Here is a 24,558-nt window from a genome sequence, read left to right on the forward strand (position 1 = left end):
GGAAATGGACAGTGCTTTATTTTACTTAACAGCCAAGTACACATAGATTTTTTTTTCTTTTTTATTATTTCATTGTTTGAGATTTCATACATGCATGTAATGTATTTTGACCAAATACGTACCTCATTCCTTTCCCTTCAGTTCCTCCCTTACCACCCCTCTCCCCACACATAGATTTTTATTAAAGGATTGTCTGTTTCATGAGAACACTGCCTCATGGCCTCATGACTTCCCTCCTATAGAACTGACTGGTGGGGCCCAGAAGATAGCTCAGTCTGGTAAAGTGCTTGCCACATATGCCTAAGGACCTGAGTTTGATTCCTAGCACGCATATAAGAAGCCATGTGTGGTGGTGCATGCTTGTAATCCTAGCATGGGGGAGAAGAGAGAGGGCTCCTTGGAGCTCGTTGGTCAGCCAACCAAGCCTAACTGGGAAGTCCCAGGTCCCAGGGAGAGACCCTGTCTCAGAAAACAAGGTAGATGGCTTCTAGAGAATAACACCAGAGGTAGATCCCTGGCTTTCACACACACACAGACCTTCAGAGACACCATTCAAAACTTTCAGTGCTCTTTATACGCTGGAGATTAGAAGAAACCTGGGACTGGAGAGATGGCTCAGCAGTTAAGAACACTGGCTGCTCTTGCAAAGGACCCTGGTTTGGTTCCCAGCACCCGTAGGGCAGCTAACAACAATCCCTAACTCCAATTCCAGGGGATCTGGTGCCCTCTTCTGGCCTCTGCAAGCATTACATGACACAGGTGCACCTACATAAATATAAGCAAAACTCATACGCATAAAATAAAAATGTTTTTAAAAAGAAAAAGAAACTTTGTTTTTGTCAAAGACTTAAACAGAGTATTCAGATGTATGTGGAAAGCAACAGCCTGGTTCAGATCTGGACCCCTGTCCTTACTCGTTTCTGTGCCACAGTTTGCTCCTCTGCAAGTGGAGGCAAGCAATAGTACCTGCTTCATAGGGTTGTTTTGAAGTGTTAAAAACCATTCTGTCATATATGTGCTCAGTAAATGTGGGTAGGATAATGTTGTGATGGTGGTGGTAGGTTTGGGTGATAATATGATAGGGAAGGCTTGGGATATAGCTCAGTAGAGAGTGCTTGCCCAGCATGTACAAGGCCCTGGGTTTGATCCCTAGGACCACAGTAGTGCTGATGGTGATGGTGGTGATGGTGCTGATGGTGCTGATAGGGTATTTTGTAGTTGGATCATTCCAGTTGACTAAATCTTTTATCAGTGGTGTCTTAAAATGTTAAGAATCACACCATCTCAGAAATATTTTTCTCACTTAAAATGTTCACATTAAGTAGTGTTTCAAAGATAAAGTTGTTATGAAATACAATTTGATTTCTTGCATTAGTTTATATTTATTGTACAAAGTTATTTCCATAAAGATATTGAGTAGATTTTTCTTTCACAAGTCCATGTAAAAGAAGTTTCTGTATTGGGAACATTTTTGTAATACTGTTGCCCATATTTGGATACTTCTCATGTATTTTCTAGAGGAAAATGTTAGTGAAATATTACTTGCCATTTTAAAATCAGAGAAAACTACCAAGAATGGAAGGATTTTTTCCTTACAGGATTACTTTCAAAAATTTTAAAAGGTTACTTCATGGAGAACTTTCAAATGCTTCCGTATGTCTTTTATGTTTTTCTTTTTCACATGATGAACTCATAAGTGCAGAATCCAAAATTTCTGTCAGGAAGAATTATTTTTAGGTCTTCCTTGAGAATGAGGTAGGAGTGCAGAGAAAACAAAATGAAAACCTTTAATCATATTCCTCACCCTAACTGAAGACTCACAGTAATCTGGACTGTGGGCCAGAAGGAAACTACACATAAAATGGACACACAATTACCAATCTGTGACATAAGAATCTTTGGGGGATTTTGTTGTTGCTAAAATATTCATAGTATAAAATTACTATTTATAATGTCCTAATAATTTGGTTCTCTTTTCTAATTTTAAAAGGCTCTTATTATTAGAGAGAGAGAGAGAGAGAGAGAGAGAGAGAGAGAGAGAGAGAAACAGAATCTTAAAGGAGCAGACAGTGTACAGGCAGTAGACTAGGTCTCTGGGATTTCTCTTGTTTGTTCTTAGTGAAGCTTAGGTGAGGGACTGGAGCAGGGAAGAGCTTCTCTTCTGAGTGACTTGGGCTGAAAACAGGACAAGTCCAGAAAGCCCCCAGCTTTGGAAATTAGGTTCTTTTGTTGACATCCTTTAGACTTTAATTCTCAGCCTACCGATGTGCTTTGTATTTATTTTTTAACAAAAGCTTCACTACTGGCTAGGCAGTAGTGAATGGAAAAGTCCCTTTTTGAGTCATAGAGATAACAGAAAATTAAAATTAAAAAAATTAGGTTATTTTTTAAAAAAAAACTAAGTTAGCCTTTAATCCCAGCACTAGGGTGGCAGAAACACACAGATTTCTGTGATATTGAGGCCAACCTGGTCTACATAGCTAGTTCCAGGCCACCCAAATAGGGAGACCCATTTTCAAAAAACTAGGGAAAAAAACAAAAACAACAAAACCCAAAACAAGGTCTTTGGCTTACAAGAAGTGCAGCGTTGAGTCAACCTGCAGCAAGCTGTAAAACTAACTACTTTTATATAAACAAACGGATAAAGGAAGTATGGTTAGTCTACAAAGCATGTTTTGATCTTTCAAGGGCCTCCAGTGTTGTTTGTTATGGTGATATTCGGTTGCAAAGATAATGTTTATAAAATGTAACTTTGCTGTATAGTGTGGAGACAGTGGCCTTTGGTATTTGATAGTTCAGTTTGGTATGGAGGTATGGGGTGATGATTGTCCAAAACCATGCACAAACAGAATCCTCTTTCTTCTGCTTTCTAGATTTTCACCTGATGCAAGAATAATTGTGTCATGTAGTGAAGATAAAACTATTAAAATCTGGGACACCACAAGTAAGCAGTGTGTTAATAACTTCTCAGATTCTGTAGGGTAAGTCCATTCTCTTTTTATATTTATATGGATCTGTTTGCTAAGGAGATGTTTCATGGTAAACAATTTCAGTAAAAAATGAAAGTAAAGGAATTGAAATGTGAAGCCATCGTATGCTTTCTTCCTAGATTTGCAAATTTTGTGGACTTTAACCCTAACGGTACATGCATAGCTTCAGCAGGTTCTGATCACACTGTGAAAATCTGGGATATAAGAGTGAACAAGTTACTCCAGCACTATCAAGGTAACAGTTCCCCTAACCAAAAAGAACTTCCATTATCAAACGGCTATTGTGGGAAAGACCAAGTTTCCTTCTTAGTGTGGTTTGGCACCCTACAAGGGAATCATGGGCTGCGCTTGAACTGACTAGAGAACAGAGCAGTTGACTTCCATCAACAGAAGAGGCAAGAGGAGAAAGAGAGCCAAAGAGATTTTTATTTTATTTTACTTTTTGATGAAAAGTCAGAAAGATTTTTTCAATGTGGCCACATTGGGAAGAGAAACAGATAAAGGGCAATGGACCTCAAGTCAGTTCTGATTCTGTAAAGTGCTCTGAGGTAGGCCTCTTCACTGTCATTGTTGAGGACAAGCTGATTGCTTCTGTCCCAGTGTGAAGCCTCGCCTTCAAGGGTAATTGTCCTCACCTGAGGGGGCAGTCTGCCCTGTGAGGTTTTATCCTTCCAGGGATCCAAGGTGACTACAGGTTTAGTGCTTTTAGCCATAGTCAAGGAGTCAGAAAGACACCGTATGAAGGCAGGGATCCTGGACTTTATCCTGCTTTCGGTTGCCCTGTAGGCCCAAGTGAGGAGTCAGTACTTTTTAGCAAAAGCAGCTTCTAAGTGCCTGCTTTAGTTCTTCCTTGTGTTTGGACATTGCTCAATCTTGAGGGAATTAGTGTATCTGGCCAATCTGGCTTTGTAGGTGCTTTTGGTCCAGTGACAAACAGTACATGACAAGAGAGCAGGCTGTAATGACTGGAATATCTACATGAAAAAAGCCAGATGGTTGAGCCTGAAAGTGGAAGTGCCACTGTAAAGCAGAATGCAAGAATCCAAAGCCAGAAGACATCCAGTTATGTAAGTGGTATAGGGTATCATCTTGCCTTGCCGGTTAAATAGCTCAGACTGTGGACTGAGTGGATTCTAGTGGAAGGGGTATAGTGTCAGGCAACCAAGCATTTCTCCATAACCTCTGCTTTACTTTTGAAAGGGCTAGCACAAGTGACTTACTTTTTGTTATTCTCTTTGAGTATTTTGTTACATAGTCTAGGCTGGCCCCTAACTCAGGATCCTCATGCTATAGTCTCCCAAGCACTGGGACTACAGATATGTACCTCCATGACCAGCATGGCTTTGTTTGATTATGTATACTTCCCTCGTTATCTGAACAATTGTCTCTGAAGATAGCACTGAGTAATCGTCTTATGATTTGATCTCAACTGTCCTTTGTCACTGGGATGAGATCTGCCCCAGCTGATCTCATCTGATCTGATCCCATGCCAGGCAGGGGAAGGGAGATGAGCCAATACCAGGAAAACTTTTCTTTTGGTCAAATTTAAACAAATAAGAGGCATAGAAAACTGGCCCTTAGGTTGTGCTTACCTGGAGTCCATTTTTTAAGTTCAATTCTGTCTGTCCTGTTGGTAAACTCCTAACATCTTAATATTGCTTAGATCATTTTGTTAGAAGTTGTGTTTATAGAGATTGTTAGCAGACAGCAATTACAAAGTTTTAAAAAGGAAAATACAAAATACAACCAACAAGAGAAAATATATAAAGAGATGCTAGTTTCAAAAGTCAGTACTTATTAAAATCATTTTCCCTGAGTTGACTGTAGATGCTTTAGACAAGGATCAGAACTGTGGGCGGCAAAAGTCTTAGACCACTCATGTTTAGAATTTTCCAGAAAGTTGAACAATGATAAAACAACCTCTGTACTTTCATTGCATATAATATTTCAGGATAATTATGATTGACAGCATTATGACCATCAAGCTATCCTGATTTTCCTCTCAGAAATACATTTGAATTTGTTTCAGTTGAAAGAATGGTATAGCTTATCAAAAATGGGCTACTTTTATATGCAAATAACCATTTAATTTTGTCTTTTAAGAATAAAATTTTTAAAAGTTTTCTAAATAAAGTAGAATGTAATTGTTTATGGATTTGTCCTCATTAGGTGACCAATGTCCACTGCATTTACTTATTAGACAGGCACTGCTTGGAGTACACAGCATTAGGGCATATCCAGTTACTTCTACTTAAAGATGATAGTCATGATATAATTGGGAACTCATGAGCAGGAGCCTGGAAAGGTCATCACCACTAACAGTTGTAGTTTGGGGCCAGAGGGATAGCTCAGTGGTAAAGTGCTTGCTATGCAAGCATGGGAACCTGACTTCAGACCTCTAGCACTCATATAAAAGCCAGCTGCAACAGTGCACATCTGCAGTCCCAACAATAGGTGGGCAGAGATGGGGGAATCCCAAGGGCTTGCTGTCAGCCAGTCTAGCTGAGATGATGAGCTACAGGTTCAGAGAAAGACTCTGCCTCAGAAAACAATGGAGAGTGATAGGAAGACACCTGACCTCATCCTCTGGTCCCCACAGTCTCATGAATGGGAGAGCATACACATGTGTACACCACACACACACACACACACACACACACTACACTTCTAGTTTGGAAGTTTAGAGAAAGCTTATATATTGAGAAGCATAAATACATTTAGCATACAGAGGAGCCCACAACATTGAAATGACACCTAAGTCATAAATACACATTTAGCCTCTACTTTTGAAACAAAATTTTAGAATCCTTGGCTTAGTGAGATAATAGATCTACAGCACTGACAAAAATTAAAACTTTAGACCTCTTTCAAATTTTGGAAATAGCGCTAGTGACTACTTTTTGATGTGTGTCTCATATATACAATAACAAAATGCTTACTTAGGGAAATAGGTCTAGACCACGTTTTAGAAGGCAATATTGCACAAGTGACAGGGTTTTTCATCTGAACAGTACTGATTAGAAGAAATGTTAGCAATTTTATTTTAATTGTCGACAGTTCAGATATAACACATTAAATAAAAGTGCACTTATTGGTCACTTTGCATGTATTAAATTCGCATGTTTCCAGTAACAGATATATAAGGTATTAAATGTAATTGAATCACTATTAAAAATTGTTTCTAGAGTGGCCACTTGGAAGGGTTTAACATAGACAGATACATGAGTGAATCTTGACTTTGTTGAGACTTGGTTTTTTGAGTCCTAAAGTCCTGACAAGTCAGCAAAGAGCAGTTACCTTAGTAAAGCACCAATCTTTGTCCTCTGGGCCAATTCTTTTCTGCACATGTTACTAAAAGCAGAACAATAGTTTTTAAGTCTTATTGCTTTAGACACAGACAAGTAGGTGTTATTTTACAACAGTGCATTAAATTTTGACCTTAGAGAATATCCATTTTGAAACATCTGTCAATATTTTTCAAAGTTAGAAAGCATCATTATTTTGTTGTAGCACTAGCAGTTGAAGCCTGGGCCTTTCAGCACTCTACCATCCAACTCCCAAGTCCAGATTTATTTCTTAGTAAAATAAAATATTTTATGCCTTTTTAATACTTTTTTTCACCAATATGGCTTAAACTCTTTTCTGTTTTTTGCATATATAATTCCGTATATTGAAACTTTAACTCTAAATAATCATGCTCTTAACCAAGACTCAAGAATAAAGTAATCTATTTTACATTGGCAATTTATGAAAACACATTTATTAATATTTCCAAATATGCTGCACTGCAAATGAGAGTTGAATCCAAATTGCATTGATGATGGGAGAAAACATGCCTATGTAACTAACCTTTAAAATGCCTTTTCTAACCAGGTAACAGCAGCTTGGCTTTAAAATGACCTTTTTAAAAAAAAATTTAATATTTTTATTTTATGTGTATGAGTATATTGCCTACATGTAAATAAGTACACCCAAGTCATGCAATGCCCATGGAGGTCAGAAGAAGGCATTGGATTCCCCTGGAACTGGAGTTACAGATGGTTGTTAGCTGCCATGTGGGAGCTGGGAATTGAACCCAGGTCCTCTGCAAGGACCAGCCCTTGCTCAGCCACTGCTCTAAACTGCTGAGCTGCCCCCCTCCCCCGACACACACACTTTTAAAAAATTCCTTCAGTTCTAGCTTCTACAGGTAACTCTTAAATGTCTAGCTCTCTAGGCCTTGCTAAGATAAGAACCTTGAAAAGCATTTTTTTTTTTCAAAAAAGGTAGTAGCAGAAGAGGGAAAAAAAGAGAGGAGGGGAGAGAACATATAGTTCCTATATGTTTGTGTAGCCAAAAAATCATCATAAAACACTTTCATACGCACTACACACATTTCAAATTAGGCATGCCAAGTATTGCAATTTTTGTTTGTCTGCTTTTTAATGCAGGAATGAAGTGACCACTGGCTTGCTACTTGTTTTCAGGAATTTTAGGGACAGATTAAGTTTTGCCCTGTTATGTTGAACTCATTTGATTAGAGTCTCACCTTAGTGGTTGAAGGAAGAGCAGATACTATGTGAATGTTTGGGTCAATGAGATGAACTGTTTAATAGCAATTCCTTGGCAGAGTACCACCAAGGGGCCAGTGTCCCTGCTTACATGTTTCAGAGGAGAGGGGCAGTAGGATACCCAGTAGTTTATTGGTATTCCTTCCAACCAAAGCATGGAATATGTTCTGTTTATGGAGTTCCTTGTGACCACAGCACATCATGTGGCCATACACTCCTGACGCCTCTCTAGTCACGCTAAGCATGGTAGTACATGCCTTGGATCTCTGCACTTCAAAGGCACAGGCAGTGAATTTATGTGAGATCAAGGCTAGCCTGGTCTACATATTGATTTCCAAGCCAGCTGGGGCTACAGGGATACCCTGTCTCAAAAAACAAAACCAAAACAAAAACCTCTAGTCATGGCCCAGAGTGGGCCAGAGGAAGCATTTGTCTTTCCTCTTCCAAATCCACTGACCCTTCAATGTAGATAAATTTCTAACAGGACTGTTGCTACAGTCATCTGACTTTTCAGTCTCCATTAAACTAATCATCATAAACACTAATAAACCAATACACAGTAATACTAATACATACAAAACAGTTACATGATTCACAGGGCAATCTTAGATAAATCAACAAGTTACAAAATACAAATGAGAATTCTCCCTAGAGGAACCAAGATAACATAAGCTTCATATTCCGTGGTTATACAAATTACAGTAAAGATTTCCCAAACACCCTGTTTCTCTATGCACCTTATATCCATTCCCCGATAGTTACCAACACAAAATTACAGAACCCAAACTTCCCTGTCACACTGGCAAATAGCCAAATAGTTTTTTTTTAAAAAGAGGCCTCTAATTTCATGTCATAATTAAAACAGTATCTAGCCTTAATATTTCTTGGTTTACACTAGTTTACTTTTCTGAGTATTGAAGAAAATCATTGGAAGCATTGAGGCTTCCAAAACAGTGAAATTGTGTGGAAGGAACACAGGCAAATTGAATAAATGAGTTCACTGTTCCAATGACGGGGGGGTGGCAAGACCTCTAGTTTTGCTCAAAAGAACCCCCCAAAGACAAGGAATCAGATTCTGTCAGACTTAAGACAGAAATTCAGACTAGTTCAGAAAGAACCTAGACAGTTAAAAAGAGCCTCCAAACTGACAAGAAAAAGGAAGGATGGGGCCTAAGATACGCTGATCTGGGAGAACTTACCAAGGGTCAGACTTCAGGGCCTGGAGAGTCCAAACACTCACTTCTTTACTTCACCAAATAGAAGTAGAAAGCAGCCCAAGTGGAAAGATAGAAAAAGTCCCTGGGATTAACGTGATTCCAGCAGCTGCGTGGGACCACTCAGTCTAAATCAGTGTTTTTAAGACAAAAATCTTGGCTCTGATGGACCCAAAAGCTAGGTATGGCCATACATTCACAGTACACCAATGAGAGATGAGAAATGGTGAAAAGAAGAAAGAGGAGATGTATTCAATGTGTCCACCTTGGGAAGAGGAACAGATAAAGGGTCCAGTGTCCTCCAAGTCCATTTTTGTAAAGAAACTTTAAAACTGACTTGGGAGCTGTTAGAAAAAGAAAAGGTACTGTCAAGTTTTCAAAGTGCTTACCTGCATCATGTGAGAATTCAGGAATAGAAACTGACTGTAAGCCCAAACGAATGGTAATAACTCACTGGCAGAACACAGCTTCTTTCTGTTTAGCTGTGCTAAAACTGAGAAAAGGGAACGATCGTCTTGGTTTTTGTTAGATTTGTTAAGTCCGCATTGTTGTTATATACCATGCTTTCCATGTGGAAGATACTGTGCTAAATCCTTACAATATTCTTAATAGGTGCATTCATTATTTCATTTTAAAGATAAGGAAACTGATGGAAGTGACTTGTGTGAAAAAAACCATATGTTTGATCATCGCATTTTTCTGCTTCTGTTGGAAGTATGGTGTCCAGAAATGAATGTGCACACATAGCAGCCCTTCATCCATGCTTCTTGGACTCTTCACACCTTAATCCCAAGCCCCTGGTTGCTTTTTAAATTTAATTTGAGACTAGGTTATATACCTTGCATGAGCTATTAAGAATCAACTCTTAATTATATTGGTAATATAGTCAAAGACTTTATAGCTCTGTGCCCAATAAGATTATCTTCACATGACAGTTTCATTTCTAAAGTTACTCTGTCTCATCAATTGAAAGATTAATGCTGTGTGGTACCAAAATATTTACTTGCTTTGGTGAGTTATAATAATTTCATTGTTATGGAGATGTTGCCTCTGATTGGTTGTTTTCCCAGGATATTGCTAATAATGCAAGGACATGCTTAGAACTTAAGAATTGTTCTCTGAAAGAAGAAAAATAACAGGATTATAAAGAAAGCTAAATATATCAAAAGATAACTATGATGGTAAAGAGCCCATGATATCATAAAGAAACCATTGTTTTCTTAATTTTGGCTTTTATTTTCTATAAATTAGTTCACAGCCGTGGTGTGAACTGTCTGTCATTCCATCCTTCGGGGAACTACCTCATCACTGCATCTTCTGATGGTACACTTAAGATTCTGGATCTCCTGGAGGGAAGACCCTTATATACGCTCCAAGGACATATGGTATTAGCACTAAGATTTCTGTTTCCTAAGTAAGATACATTTTAAAGTTTGACTCATTTTATTATATACTTTTATTTTTTTAGGAATGATGTGCATTTGCTGCTATTCCTAAAATTTTTTTTAAGACTGATTTTATACTCTAGAGGCAACTCTTAGAAACGTTACTTACTGTAATTTGTGTTAAAACCAACATCTTTCAAGACCCATTCATTAAGTAAATGCTACCACCTTGGTTAGCACAGCCCAGGCTGACTGGTGTGGAGGTGAACAGACTTCCTGCTTTCATCAGCTCTTTCCCCTCAGACCCCTGCTGTCTCACGAGCTCCCATACTTGAGAGTCTCTCACCCTTCTCCCCATCCCTCTTTCACTAATCTGATTGATGAGTTTAGAAAAAAATCAGCAATCAGAGCCCAGCACCCTCTGCTCTCCGACTCTTGGCATTGAGCCTGCTCTTGCTTTTCCTTTAATAGTTTTTGTAGAGAGATTTGTCCTTATAACCTGGTTCGTTCTGGGTATTGGCTCTAGAAAGCCTGTTTGTCTTACAGATAAGCCATATTTTCTTTCAAAGAACTTTTATTGGTTCCTTTCAGAGATAATATTCAAATTTGTGTATTTTTTAGATCAGATCCCTTGTTTCTCTACTTATGTACTAGATACTTTTACGCAAGCCTAAGTTCTTTGTATGTGAGAGCAGAATGGGCTTTGTGGTCCAGGAGAGAAGGAGTTCTTTCTGCCTTCATCTTTCCTGCCTGCTTGGCTTGAGGTTTGTTCCATAGCAGAGTTAGGTTAAAGGAGAACTAGGCTAGCCAGCCCAAATATGTACAGACACAAGTTTAGAGCAAATTGTACAATCTATTAAAAGTGTCAAGGATTGGGGCTGGAGAGGTGGCTCAGCAGTTAAGAGCACTGGCTGTTCTTGCAAAAGATTCAGGTTCAGTTCCCAGAACCTACATGGAGGCTAACAACCATCTGTAATGTAACTCCAGTTCCAAGAGATCCAATGCCGTCTTCTGACCTCCACGGGCTTTGTACAACATGGGTACATTTACATACATGCAGGCAATATACTCATACACATAAAAATTAAAATAATAAATAAAATATTTTTAAACAATACTGAAAGTGCCAAGAATTGAAATAGCCAATAAAGTAAGTACAAAATAATAAGGAAAAGATAAAACAATATTTTGGAGGAAAACACTTTCCATAAAGATGAAACTTTTCATCATCTAGAGGTGAAGGTGTTTATGAAACTATAATAAGCTAAGTCTGTAGCAGGGTGTCCTAGTTTCTTTTCTGTTGCTGTGTTAAAATACCCTGACAAAAGCAGCTTACAGGAAAAAGGGCTTCTTTTGCTCACAGTTCTGGAAGGGATACAGTTTGTCCAGGCAGGAGCATGAGGCCAGCTTGTCATATTGCACTGGTAGTCAGAAACAGAGAGAGAGAATGGGAAATGGGACCAGGCTATGAAACCTCAAAGCCACACCCCCACTCCCAGTGCCATACCTCCTCCAGCAAGGCTCACCTCTTGAAGGGTCCATAACGTTCCCAAATAGTACCCAGCTGAGGATTAAGTATTCAGACACAGGAGCCTATGTAGGACATTTCACATTCATAGCCCAGGGTGTACTTGAAAAATGCAAAATGTTTTTCTCCAAAACTTTGCTCATATAGTTTAAGGATATATTTAAAAATAAAGAGAATAAAGAGAATACATAAATATATTAACATTTTGAGATGAGAAATAATTTCTCAAATCTTGACCAAAAGACAGACCCAAAGGTTATACATCTTAGTGTCATGTCAAGTCTAGACTTGTCTGACTCCTCAGAAATTCTTCAGTTTCAAGTGCTCATTCTCTCTCAAAAGATACTTGCAGGATACTTCCCCAATGGCCTCCAGTTTATGGCAGTTGATCATCTCATAATAGTTGTATTGATTTTATCAGTCACAGTTCTCCCCGTGTCTTGCTCTTAACCCTTTAATGGCTCCTTGTAGCCTACTTCAGAAAAGAGAATGCAGTGAACCCTCTGTCAGGAAATGGCCCGACTTTGTATAGCCTCAGTTCCATCGCTATGCATTTATTGTTCAGTTTTTGTTAGTAATTGGTTAAATACAGACTAAAAAGCCAGAAAAAGTTTAACAGCAATTCTTATCAGCTTAAACATTTATAAACTTTTCTTTTAAGGAAAAAAGTTATTTTCTTAACTAAATTTTGCTATTTCTTTTTTGCTTATTATCATTTACTTGTGTTTTAATGTAACTGAGTTTTGTTTCTTTATCTGTACTCTTGTCTGCCAGGAGTCCTTGTTAGCAGGTGATGTGTTCAGTGGAGTTACTGCATAACTAGTCTGTGTAAGTGAGGACACAAAGGTGGTGCTCACAGCCCTATTAGGCATGAGAAAACAACACTAAGTACCTTCCTCTTTTTTTCCTTTATTTCTTAGGGACCTGTCTTTACTGTTTCATTTTCAAAGGGAGGAGAACTGTTTACATCAGGAGGTGCAGATGCACAGGTTTGTACATCTTTCATTTCCCTCTTTGATTTGGATAGAGGGATTTGATTTAAATAAATCTTTGACCTCACTGAGACTTTTACAACTAGCTAGTGTGTGGGTTAAGATGATTATCAGTGGGTTTTTATGGTAACTTAGTGGCAGGAAGTCTGCTGGATCATAGTTCCAGTTGAATAGTTTTTAAAATTCAATACCAATTTCCTTCTGCTCAATTCTGTACTTAATTATACATATAGTGGACACTTACTGAATGCCAAGTTTCAAGGAGAAGCCCTTTTACCTGAATTACTGCCTAATCTTTCGTTCATACATCCTGTTTCTTCAAATATTAAGCCTCCTAAGGACTGTAAGTTTGAATCATTTATGTGACAAATCTGCATTTATATGAAATAATCAAAATCATTTATAGCCAGAGTTATTAAGGAAAATGGATGGTGAAGTCAAATGCATGGTATGGGGACTTTGGTGAAGAGCAAAGGGAAGTTTTTAAGGTTATCAACTATTACCTTACTAGGAATTTTATGCCAGTCAGGAAGGCTATTCAAAATGCTAAATTTGTTCCTCACTGCTATGCCCAAAAGCACTGAGAAACAGTGACATGTTTAAAATACAAATGTGTTTCTGCACATACAGATTTCCCATTTTGAAAGACAGTTATGAATATTGGGTTTTTTAATCAGTTCTATTGTTTATATAGACAATCATTGCTAGTCAATAACTGCTGACATCACTGACTTTACAGATCTTGTTGTGGAAGAGCAACTTTGGTGAAATGCTTTGTAAAGATCCTAATAAAAAAAATCTCAAAAGATTACATTTTGAATCATCACCACACCTTCTTGACATCTACCCAAGATCACCACATACCCACGAGGGGAAAAATGAGACTGTTGAAGTGAGTGCTTTGTGCATATTTGTCCTACATTTTATGTTACTGCAGGGGTGTTAGTGAACCAGGTGCTTAAAATTATACGTGATTTATAAAGAAACTCATCCTGCCCTAAAACAGGAGCACTTTGAGAAGGTCTGTTGTTTCTTCTAATAAAATAAAGCCATAGGTATACATGGTAATATGTAATAATGTAAGAAGCTCTCATATCTACTTCTTCAAGGCCAAGATGTAAAGCTAAAAACATTGCATTGACAGTAACAGGAAATGAGGAATTACATTAAAGACTGTGAAGTCTGAGCCCACTTCATATTCTAGACGTATTTAGAGGGTTGTTTGATGAGTATCACGAGAGTAGGGCTGAAAGGCAAGCATTTTTGGCCTTTTTGAGACAGGGTCTCCCTGTAACCCCAGCTGACCTGGAACTCGCTATGTAGACCAGGCTGGCCTCAAACTCACAGAGATCCTCCTGCCTCTGCCTCCCAAGTGCTGGTATTAAAGGCATGTGCCACCATGCCCGGCAAAAGGTAAGCATTTTTATAACTTTTGTTGAAATAGGTTTCCAGAAGCCCTTTTATGGAAAGCACAACAACACATACACACACACACATACACACACACATACCCTATGGACAGTAAAAGAAAATAGCTAAGTATTAAATCCACTAATTTAGACCATTTTATTGCTTGTCTAGATATATTTTTGGATATGTAATTACCTTTGGGGGCTAGTGAGATAGGTTGTGAATTGTAAAGGCACTTGCCACTAAGCCTCATGACATAAATTGAGTCCCTGGATCCCACATGGTGGAAGGAGAGATCTGACTCCTGCAAGCTGTTCCTTTGACCTATGTGCACAGACAAACATACACACAAAATAAATAAATGTCAGGGGAAAAAAATTTAATTATCTTTCAGGGGATGCTGAGTCAGACTTTCACTCTGTCTCCCGTAATGACCTTGAACACAACAGTCCTCCTGCCACAGTCTTCCCAAATAGCAGGTTTACTGGCCTGAGCCACCATGTTAGCCTTTAGAATGATCTATTTAAGGGAAAGCTTCCATTGACACATTCTCCTGCATCTTCCTGTCAATTTTAGTTTTCTCTCTTGCAAGAGACATTCACCTTTGCTGAATCATGCTGGTACTAGCCTATTGGTACCATATCCTATGATTCTTCTTAAGCATTTTTCTCTTCTGAGAGCTGACACCAGATTTTGCTATTTGTCATAACAGAGCTTTGCTTTTATATTCTATATTCAAGTTCTTGTTCTTTATTTACTATTTTTATTTTACGTGCATGAGTGTATTGCCTGCATGTAGGTAGGTGCACCCATGTCATGCAGAAGAAGGTGTCACATCCTTTGGAACTGGAGTTATGGACAGTTGTTAGCCACCATGTGGGTGTTGGGAATCACACCTAGGTCCTCTGCAAGAGCAGCCAGTGCTCTTAATCACTGAGACATCTTTCCAGCCCCCTTGTTTTTTCTTACTGTCTTGGTTTTTTGAGACAGGGTTTCATATAGCCCAGGCTGGCCTTGAGCTCACTATGTAGTAGAGGATGATCTTGAACTCTAATCTTCCTACCACTGCATCACAAGTGCTGAGATCACAGGTATATACTACCACCACCCCCAGCTGAGTTCTGAGACTTAACCTGAATGTAGTTCACAGTGTAGCCTCATTTACTGTTTGGGTTGTGGTCCCAGACTGCCTTCTCTGTGCTCCCCACCTCAGTCATCACTTTAGATTTGGTTTCATTAGTCTTGGTCTTTCTCAGGACCTTATGCTAATCTTACATTGAATGTGTACATACCTTTGCTCTTTGAGGGATTTTTTTTTTTCACTTTGTTTTGAGGCAGGGCCTCACTATGAGCTCAGACTAACTTCACACTCCCTAGCCTCCTGAGTGTTTACAGGTAGGTCTTCACCACTGCACCTAGGAGATTGCTTCTTAAATTTTGCCTAATTCAGCTATATCTTGGAATTTATGTTGTAGTTTCTTGTTGGCAGTGTTGATCTTCAAATTTTTTAGTCATAATTCTTATCCTTTCAGATAGTCTTCTAAGTATTAACTGCTGTGCTTTATTATTTTTTCATACTTAATGTATCATCACTCTGTGTGTGTGTGTGTGTATGTGTGTGTGTGTGTGTGTTTGCATAGTACTGGGAATCAAATCCAAGGCCTCTTTCAAACTAGACAAGTGTTCAACCACAGAGCTTCAATCCCAGTTCTCATTTTTAATTTGAATAAAGAAGGTAATTTTTTCCTTCAGTTTTTATCATTTTAAGTGCATTTGTTGACCTTCCGTGATCACATATATTCATACAAAATAAATGTGAATACTTCTGTCCTAGTTTGTTTCTCCACTGCTGTGACAAAACACTCTGACCACTGTCAACTTGGGGAGGAAAGGGTTTATTTGTCTTACATCTCCTGGGTCACAGTTCATCAGGGAGTCCAAGGTAGGAGCTCAGGGCAGGAACCTGGAGGCAGAGGCTGGAGCACAAGCCATGGAGGAATGCTGCTTATTGGCTTGCTCCCCTGGCCCCTGCTTAGCCTGCTTTCTTATGCAACACAGGCCCACCTGCCCAGGGGTTGTACTACTCCCAGTGGGCTGAGCTCTCCCACATCACCCATTAATCAAGAAAATGCCCCACAGACATGGCCACAGGCCAGTCCTATGGAGGCAGTTCCCCAACTGAGGCTCTCTCAACCAAGGTGTGTCAAGTTGGCACTAAAGCTATCCAGCACAACATTTTAATTTTACTTGGATGTCCTTTCCTTGTGTTACCAAAGCTAGTTTTCTTTGACTTTTGGTACTTTTTACTTTAGTATTTAAGTGACTTGGCTGGGCTTCATCGGGAGGAAGAAGCCCCTGACCCTGTCATTAACATGGTCTGTTCACCTGAGTGGCGAGTGGCAGAGCTACGGGTTCCCAGTTCAGTGATGTTTCCATAGCACTGTGTTTTTTCAGGCACAAACTCAAGCCATTTGCTCTGTGATTTACTGTCAGCCAAAGTCCATTTAAGAGAGCCAGACTGTCTTTAAAATGTCAACAAGTTGTCTGAGTGCCTTGCTCTGACTACATAGCTGAAAGTAGTGAAACCCGCTGGGCTGCCTTGTGGCTCGGGTCAGGATGACCCAGGCTCTGCAGAGCCACTCTTGACTGTGCTGTTCACAGATGCGCTTAGAAGTTCTATTAAAAGCTGACTTTTCATTGCAGAATTGGAGGTCAGTTACACTGTACCTAATGCAGAACTGTAGGTTTTGTGTGGCCTTGAGGAAGATGGTCTCAGTGTACCCAGTTTAAATGGCCTGTAGGCATTCATGACTGCTTGAGCTAAGTGCATGACTTGTAAAACACTCTCAGGTGCTGCAATATGAAATGCCAGAGAAGTAATGGGATTCTGTATGTGAATAGCCAGTCATTTCATTTAAAAAAAAAAAAAAAAAAAAAAACCTCACAATAAAGCAAAATATAATGCTTTCTGTACAAAAGATATTTTTAACCTTATAAAAAATCATTAAGGGGACTGGAGAGCGGCTCATCGGTTAAGAGCACTGGCTGCTCTTGCAGAGGACCCAGATTTGATTCCCAGCATCCACATGGTGGTTAACAAGTGTCAATAACTCCAGTTCCAGGGAGTTCGATGCCCTCTTCTGACTTCCTTGGGCATTGCACGACATGGGTGCATTTACATACATGTAAGCAATACATTCATACACATAAAATAAAAATAATAAATATGTATTTTTTAATCATTAAGTAGGGCTAGAGATGGCCCAGTGGTTAAGAACACTGGCTGCTCTTGCAAAAGACCCAAGTTTAATTCCTAGCATCTACACAGCAAACATAACTTACCTGTTACTCCAGTTTCTGGGGATCTAACAACTTCTTCTGGCCACCCCAGACATTGCATTCATGGGTGCACTTACATCCATGCAGGCAAATCATTCATACACATAAATTAAAAAGAAAGAAATAAAAAAAATCATTGTTTTGCATTATTTTTTAAAGACATCAAATTAATGCATATAGTTCCCTCAAAGAGCAGGGAACAAAAGCTACCGAAACTTACAACCAAAACTTTCACATCAGTAGTATTCATTTGTGATTAGTAAATTATATTTTAAAATGCTAAATTTTGTTTATTAAAATTTCTTTCAGAGCTTTAGGTAAGCTGTGCTTGTATATGTTCCTTTAAAAATATTTTACAGCTGTTGGGCATGGTAGTGCACATCTGTAATCCCAGCATTCAGGGCAGAGACAGGCAGATATCTGTGAGATGGAGGTCAGCCTGGTCTGTATAGCAAGCTCTAAGGGAGGGAGACCCTGCCTCAAAACACACAAAATGTTACATTTTTAAGGAAAATACAAAGGTGTTACTAATGTTGAATAAATGATATCAAAGTGATTCTATCTATCTATCTATGTATCATCTATCTATCTATCTGTGACCCTACTATTTTATTTTGAATTTTATTTCTGAATTTGAAGCTGGATCGTCTTCCTGATTTACATTTTATTATGGTTTATGTGGCGCTCATTTGAGTGCATAATCTTAACCTTCTTGATGACATTGTCTGGCCTTTGCAAAGCCCTCTGGTTTGTCACCGTTTGCTTTTTTGTGTGGAGGTAGGGAATCCTTCATTCTTAGATCTCAGGTGCCAACTGACTAGATATGTAAACTGCTAATTCCTGTGTGGACAGAGGGTGACTGCCAGATTGCTTTGAGAATACAGGAGACAAGGCCACATGAAAGAAGGCACAGGATCTTGCTGGAGTGGATCTCCCCTCCTGATCACCTGGCAGTTGTGGCAGGGCTTCTGCCTGCGGCACTCAGTCCAATCTTAGAATTTCCGTTTTGGTGGAAAAGCCCCGTTTTTACACAGGTGTCTTCCCCTAACCCACATACTCTCTAGAATATCACTGGTTCATGCCATGAGCAGAGCTGCACTGTCCTGCTTAAGGAAACAAAAAACAAAAAGCAAAACAACAAAAAAGTAAACCCGACTTTCCTTTCATAGAGATATCTGTTATATTGCATGTGCTTGACGCTGTCCTGTGCAGTCCACTCCTCTTTTTCATATTGATGGGAAAACCAGAAAGCCTTCTAGGAGACAATGATAGATGCTAATGAGAGTAGGATAGCTATTCTAGAGAACTGTAGCCTATTAGAATGGGTAGTAAGTAGTTAAATCAAAATTATTAATAAAATAATTATTTTGATGGCTTTCAGCTTCATAATGGCACTTGATATCTTCATCTATAAATTGCCTATTCAATTCCATATGGTATTAAGCAGGAAAGAGCACATCCTTTAACTGTGTAGTTTGTGGTAGCCCAACCATGATTCATTGTTAGAAATTCTACTGTGGTCAGTATAAGCCTTTAAATCTGAGATCAGGTTTTCAGCTCAATCTTCCAGTAAGGTTGGAGGCATAACCATTTAGACAAAAAATGGTCACCTGTCTACCAATTTTGTATTTTAATTTTAGCTGAAATATATGCTTATACTGCTTGTGATTTCAATAAATGTCCTTCAGAGATTCCATGATAATAATAATAATGTCTTATAGAACACTTACACAACACTTTTCCAACTCTTTAATTATTTAATATTGTTAAAAACACTATAGATGTCAGTAACATTTATTTTCTTTTTGTCTATGAACTGTTTTTTCATTTTTTTGGTCTTTTTTTTTTTTTTTTTTTTTTTTTACCCTGTAGCCTCATTTTTGAGATAGGGTCTCCCTGTAGCCCCAGCTGGCCTGGAATTCACAGAGATCCACCTGCCTCTGCCTCCTGAGTGCTGGGATTAAAGGCATGTGCCACCACACCTGGCTAAACTGTTTATCTATTTTTTTTATGTGTATCAATGTTTTGTTGTCTACATGTGCTAAATGCACCTGTGTCATGCAGTGCCCGCAGAGGCCAGATGTCATCAGATGCCCTGAAACTGGAGTTAATAGACTGTTGTTTGCCACCATGTGGGTGCTGAGAACCAGACCCAGGTCCTCCAGAAAAGCAGCCAGTGCTCTTAAACACTGAGCCATCTCTCCAGCCCCTGAAGTCCTTATTTTGATGTTCAACCCCCCATCCAAGTCAGTAACATTTTTATTCACATGAGAAATTAAGGCAAATGTGAGTCTCAGCTAGTAACTGTCAATGCTGTATCTTCAACCCAGGCACTCTGGTTCCACTCTGTATCTTTACCCATCTGATGCAGTGCTTCAATATAGTACAAAATTAAAGCCTATCTTGTCAACAGATAATGGTCTCTGCTGGTATCCTAGCCTTAGAGCATGTGGCAGTGAGCAAGATGGCATACTCTGAGCCCTTCAGAAACATTTTTCAGGAAACCTTATAGGCTTTGTTAATATGGGTGTTGGTGTTTTCAGTGATGGCTGTGCAGAACCTCAGAGAAGGGTGTGAGGTGGATCTTCCAGGTCCTGTGGATAGCTTTTCCACAATCCCTCATAAACCATAGTCATAAACCCTTGTTCAGCTGGCGAGAAAGCCTCTCAATCCTACTCCATTTCAAGGTTATTTGATGACTCTGGCAGCAGTTTGTACATAATACAATGAAATACTACTAGTATATCATTTCCAAACTTGTAGAAAGCCAAAGATTTTTTTATGATAGGTACCTAGTCTTTTTTGTGTGGCATAAACTTTTTAAACTAAAAAATTAAAATTGAAGATGAAGATTTGAGAAATTTGCCAATTGTAAAAGAAAGTAAAATACCCAAATAAAATTGATCCCATACATAAGATGAATGCAAAGATGATCATCATACCAATAAGATAAATATTTTTAGCCCTGAGAAATACTTTGTTAAAGATGTGTACAACAATAGAACAATAAAGTATTTTTAAAGTTTATATTTATGAGATATGATCCAATAAAGTAAGATTAGGAATAAATTAAATTAAAAATAGATCAAATTCTCAAATCTTTTGCTTTAAAGCTCCATTGTCTTCAAAGGGAACAGTGAGTAGCCAATGGCTAAGTGGAATTCAGGACTGGGAGATCAGGAAACAGCTTTCAAGCTAAGCAGTATGGAGCCAAGCTTTATTTTTGGTGGTAAACATTTTATGTGAACACTAGGTGGCAGTAGATAAAAAAGTAAAGTGTCTGTGCAGCTGGCTAAGATGCTAAAGAATTTAGTCATCTCAGGTTTCTCTCTTTGCTTTAGCTCGAGCCTCAGGACCCTCAGAAAAGGGTGGGAAGATGTTTGCTTTCTGCTGTGGAAACAGCTGGAAGGAAGCAGAGGCAGTGGCAACTGGTCAATCATCCCCATCCTTCCCCTTATAGAAATTTATCCCTCCTTCACTGTAACCTTACAGTTACCAGATATGTGCCCCTTAATACAGTGGACTGGGTAATTATAAGACATATTTAACATTTCTGAAACTGCAGCTAGAAGGCCAAAGTGGTAGCACACACCTATAATCCCAACACTTGGGAGGTGGAGTCAAGAGGATCTGTAGATTGGGGCTAGCCTATGCTGCATAGTGAGACTAATCTCAAAAATGGAACTGAGCCAGCTAGATGGCTCAACAGGTAAGGGCACTTGCTGCCAGCCTGACCACCTGAGTCCAATCCCCAGGTCCTACATAGTGAAAGGAGAGAACCAACTCTTGCAAACTGTCCTCTGACCTCCACACATGCACCATGGCACATGTCTACCCACAAACATAAATAATAAATAATAAATAAATAAATAAATAAATTTAAGTAATATTAATAAAACTATAGCTGTCCCCATCAAGCCTAAGTGCTTAACAAGTCATTCCGTTCCCCTTGCCAGGGGCTCAGCCCACAGTTGCAGTAATGTCTTCACTACCACCCCAACTTACTCTATGTATCTCTGAGATTGATCTTTGTAAAACACTTTAGGCTTCAACCTTTTATGTTTTCCAAAATTCCTTCACTCTTCATAATTTGACCTTTGTCAGCTTCTCAAATTCTGTCTCGTCCCTCCTTCCTTCTCTCTCTCTCTCTCTCTCCTCTCATCTTTCTTTTCTCTTCTTTCTTCCCCTATGCGAAAGTTGTCTGAACTCAATCACCATGATCAGTGAGTAGTGTTCTTTAACTCATCTCTGTTTTGTTTGTTTCTGTTTTCTAAACTTTAAAAAAATATATATTGTATCTATTTATGTGTATGAGTGTATTGCCTGCATTTATGTAAGTGTACCCATGTTGTGCCCACAGAGATCAGAAGAGGGTGTCAGATTAGATTCTCCTGGAACTGGAGTTGTGGACGTTAACTGCCATGTAGGTGCTGGGAATTGAACCTGGGTCCTCTACAAGAGCAGCCAGGGCTCTTAACCTCTGAGCCATCTCTCCAGCATGTCCCTGCCTTTTTTTTTTGAGAAGCCATGTTAAACTGTGTTTCTGCCATAAGCTTGCTTTCTCATGAGCACACAGTCAGTGATTTTTTTCTCTGGGTTCATCAGTACATTGACAATTGGCATCATAGATAAAGTCTGCTCTCTTCAATGTCCTTTGTTTACATTTTGTATGGAGGATGCTTTAGTTTTATTTTGTATGTTTGGGTATTTTTTTAATTTAAAAATGACTTTCCCCAGAAGGTCATTCTCTACTTTGTAATTTTACTGTATACTTTTGAATCTGTAATTAAATATTGTTTAGTTTATAATGGCCAGAAACTTTGCATAAAGGAAATAATATTGAGTACAGTGTTCTGTAAGTTGCCTTTTTATTTCATATAAAAATCTTGAGATTTGTATGCATATAATCTGAATTGATATGGTTGTTTGTTGTGCAGAGTTACAGAGTTATATTCCATTCATTTTTCATTGCTATGTCATATTTTGGTGAATTTATCAAAAGCATTTCCCATAGTCTAGTTTGCTATTAATGGACCCTTGAGGTATTTCTAGTTTAAGGGATTTGCTGTGAATTCCTATGAACAGGGCTGACATTGAGCTTTCTAGTTTTTGCAGTGGTTATTTAACCTTCACTTTTCTCATTAATACTACTGAGCATCTCTTATGTGCCACCTAACCAGTCAATTTTCACTTTCATGGGGCTTCTATTTTTTTCACATTGGTATATAGAGGGTTTTGTAATATTTTAGGTATTTGTTCTTTTTCTATTTCAGATATCATACTATATCTGCCTGTTCCATTATCTGGATGTTAATTTTATGATATTCATAGTTAAACAGAAATCCTGAATTTAGTGTAATCAGATACATGTTTCCTCCTTGCTTTTTAAGCTGTCTTTCTCAGTCTCTGGTTGTATTAAAATCTCTTTATTTATTCTCTCTCTCTCTCTCTCTCTCTCTCTCTCTCTCTCTCTGCATGTGCATGTGTGTGTGTGTGCGTGCGTGTGTGCTGTGTGTGTGTGTGTGTCTTTTTGAGTCAGGCTCTCCCTGTAGCCCCAGCTGGTCTGGAACTTACTATGAAGACCAGGCTGGCCTTGCTATGGAGAGCAGGCTGGCCTCAATCTCACAGAGATCCCCCTGCCTCTGCCCCCCAAGTGCTGGGACCAAAGGTTTGTGCCACCATGCCCAGCTTTTGTGCGTGCGTGTGTGCTGTGTGTGTGTGTGTGTCTTTTTGAGTCAGGCTCTCCCTGTAGCCCCAGCTGGTCTGGAACTTACTATGAAGACCAGGCTGGCCTTGCTATGGAGAGCAGGCTGGCCTCAATCTCACAGAGATCCCCCTGCCTCTGCCCCCCAAGTGCTGGGACCAAAGGTTTGTGCCACCATGCCCAGCTTTGTTTATTCTTATTTATTTTACAGTTTGAGCATCACATTTCAGTATCTAATTTATCTACTGCCTAACCTCCCTTGCGGGGATCCATGTACCAAACCATTTTTAGGCCTGTCAGTCATCCTTCCTCTATTAACTAAAGTTCCCATTTGTATCTTACTACATTTATAGTCCATCTACATAAATGAGCTTATGAGCTATTTTAGCATAGCTTTCTATTTATTTGAGACTTCTTTAATGTAAACGGAAGTTGTAATCTTTCCCATAAAGTCTTATACATCTTTGTATATTTATTCTGGCGTGTTTTTTCAGTTTTATAATATTATAAATGGTATCTTTTATACTTTACATATTTTAACTATATGTTGAAATGTAGATGGGTTTGTATGTTAGTGTGGGGACTTGCTGTTTTGTTCAGCTCTCTCAGTAGTTCTGATGACTTAGCAGTAGATGCTTTGGGAATTTCTCCATAGGTAATTGTCTTATTTTTGAATGACAGTCTCTTTCCTAATTCTTACATCTTAACATTTTCTTTCGTTTTCTTGTCTTAATGTACTGGCTAGGATTTTTTTTCTGCATCTTTTGAGGTGGGTCTTTTTACTTTTAGTATTACTCTACAGCTAAATTACATTGCTTTTATATGTGGGATAAGTTCGACTCTGTCATAATCATATATACATTGGTAGGTTTAGTGAACTCACATTTTTGCTAGTATATCTGTCCTTATAAATGAGTATACCAGTATGCTTTGATTTTTAAAATGCATTAAGAATGCACTTCAGGATTTTACTAATAGCATCGTTTCTTCTGGTAGAAGATGTCACATTAACTTTTTTATGTGTACACAGATTAATCCAAAGCTTGAGGTAATCGATTTGCAGATTTCTTCTCCCCCTGTTGTGGACGTCCTTTCTTTTGACTCTACCACAGTAAGTTTTGTTCTTAATTTAAATGGTGTGAAATTACTTAACAAAGTCTATTTCCATGAAAAGCTTGTGCAGTTAAGGATAAAAAGTGGGCTATGCAACCTAACCTTGTAGCAAGGCCTTGTACAAAAGCTCTTATGTAGCGTTTCTGAACAGCCACAAGGGGGAGCAGCAGCCCCTTCCAGAATAGCATTCTCTTTACTGAGCATCCTGCCCTCTAACCCTTGCTCACCACCCCTCCCTACCCAGTGACATTTCACTGTGACACTGAGCAGATTCCCTGCTTTGTTGTCTTTCCTGGATGCAAAATTTACTTCTACATTTATCCTTAGAAGCTA

The 24,558-nt window shown here is 38.8% G+C and overlaps 1 protein-coding gene across 6 annotated transcripts in view; it reads left to right on the top strand.

Annotated features, from left to right (window-relative positions):
• Poc1b (POC1 centriolar protein B) overlaps positions 1-24,558 on the top strand; it is a 121,831-nt gene that overhangs the window by 38,218 nt on the left and 59,055 nt on the right. For 5 of the 6 annotated variants that reach the window (XM_008824017.3, XM_029559141.1, XM_029559146.1 and 2 more), the window contains 6 exons: positions 2,874-2,981; positions 3,110-3,225; positions 10,006-10,139; positions 12,588-12,656; positions 13,399-13,551; positions 24,143-24,223. In XM_008824017.3, coding sequence (XP_008822239.1) covers positions 2,874-2,981; positions 3,110-3,225; positions 10,006-10,139; positions 12,588-12,656; positions 13,399-13,551; positions 24,143-24,223 — 661 coding nt within the window. The remainder of the gene's footprint in view (positions 1-2,873; positions 2,982-3,109; positions 3,226-10,005; positions 10,140-12,587; positions 12,657-13,398; positions 13,552-24,142; positions 24,224-24,558) is intronic. The other variant, XM_008824025.3, reaches the window with a different exon arrangement.

The sequence above is a fragment of the Nannospalax galili genome, unplaced genomic scaffold (assembly GCF_000622305.1).
Source record: "Nannospalax galili isolate Female #2095 unplaced genomic scaffold, S.galili_v1.0 scaffold191, whole genome shotgun sequence".
In the NCBI taxonomy this organism is placed as follows: Eukaryota; Metazoa; Chordata; class Mammalia; order Rodentia; family Spalacidae; genus Nannospalax; species Nannospalax galili.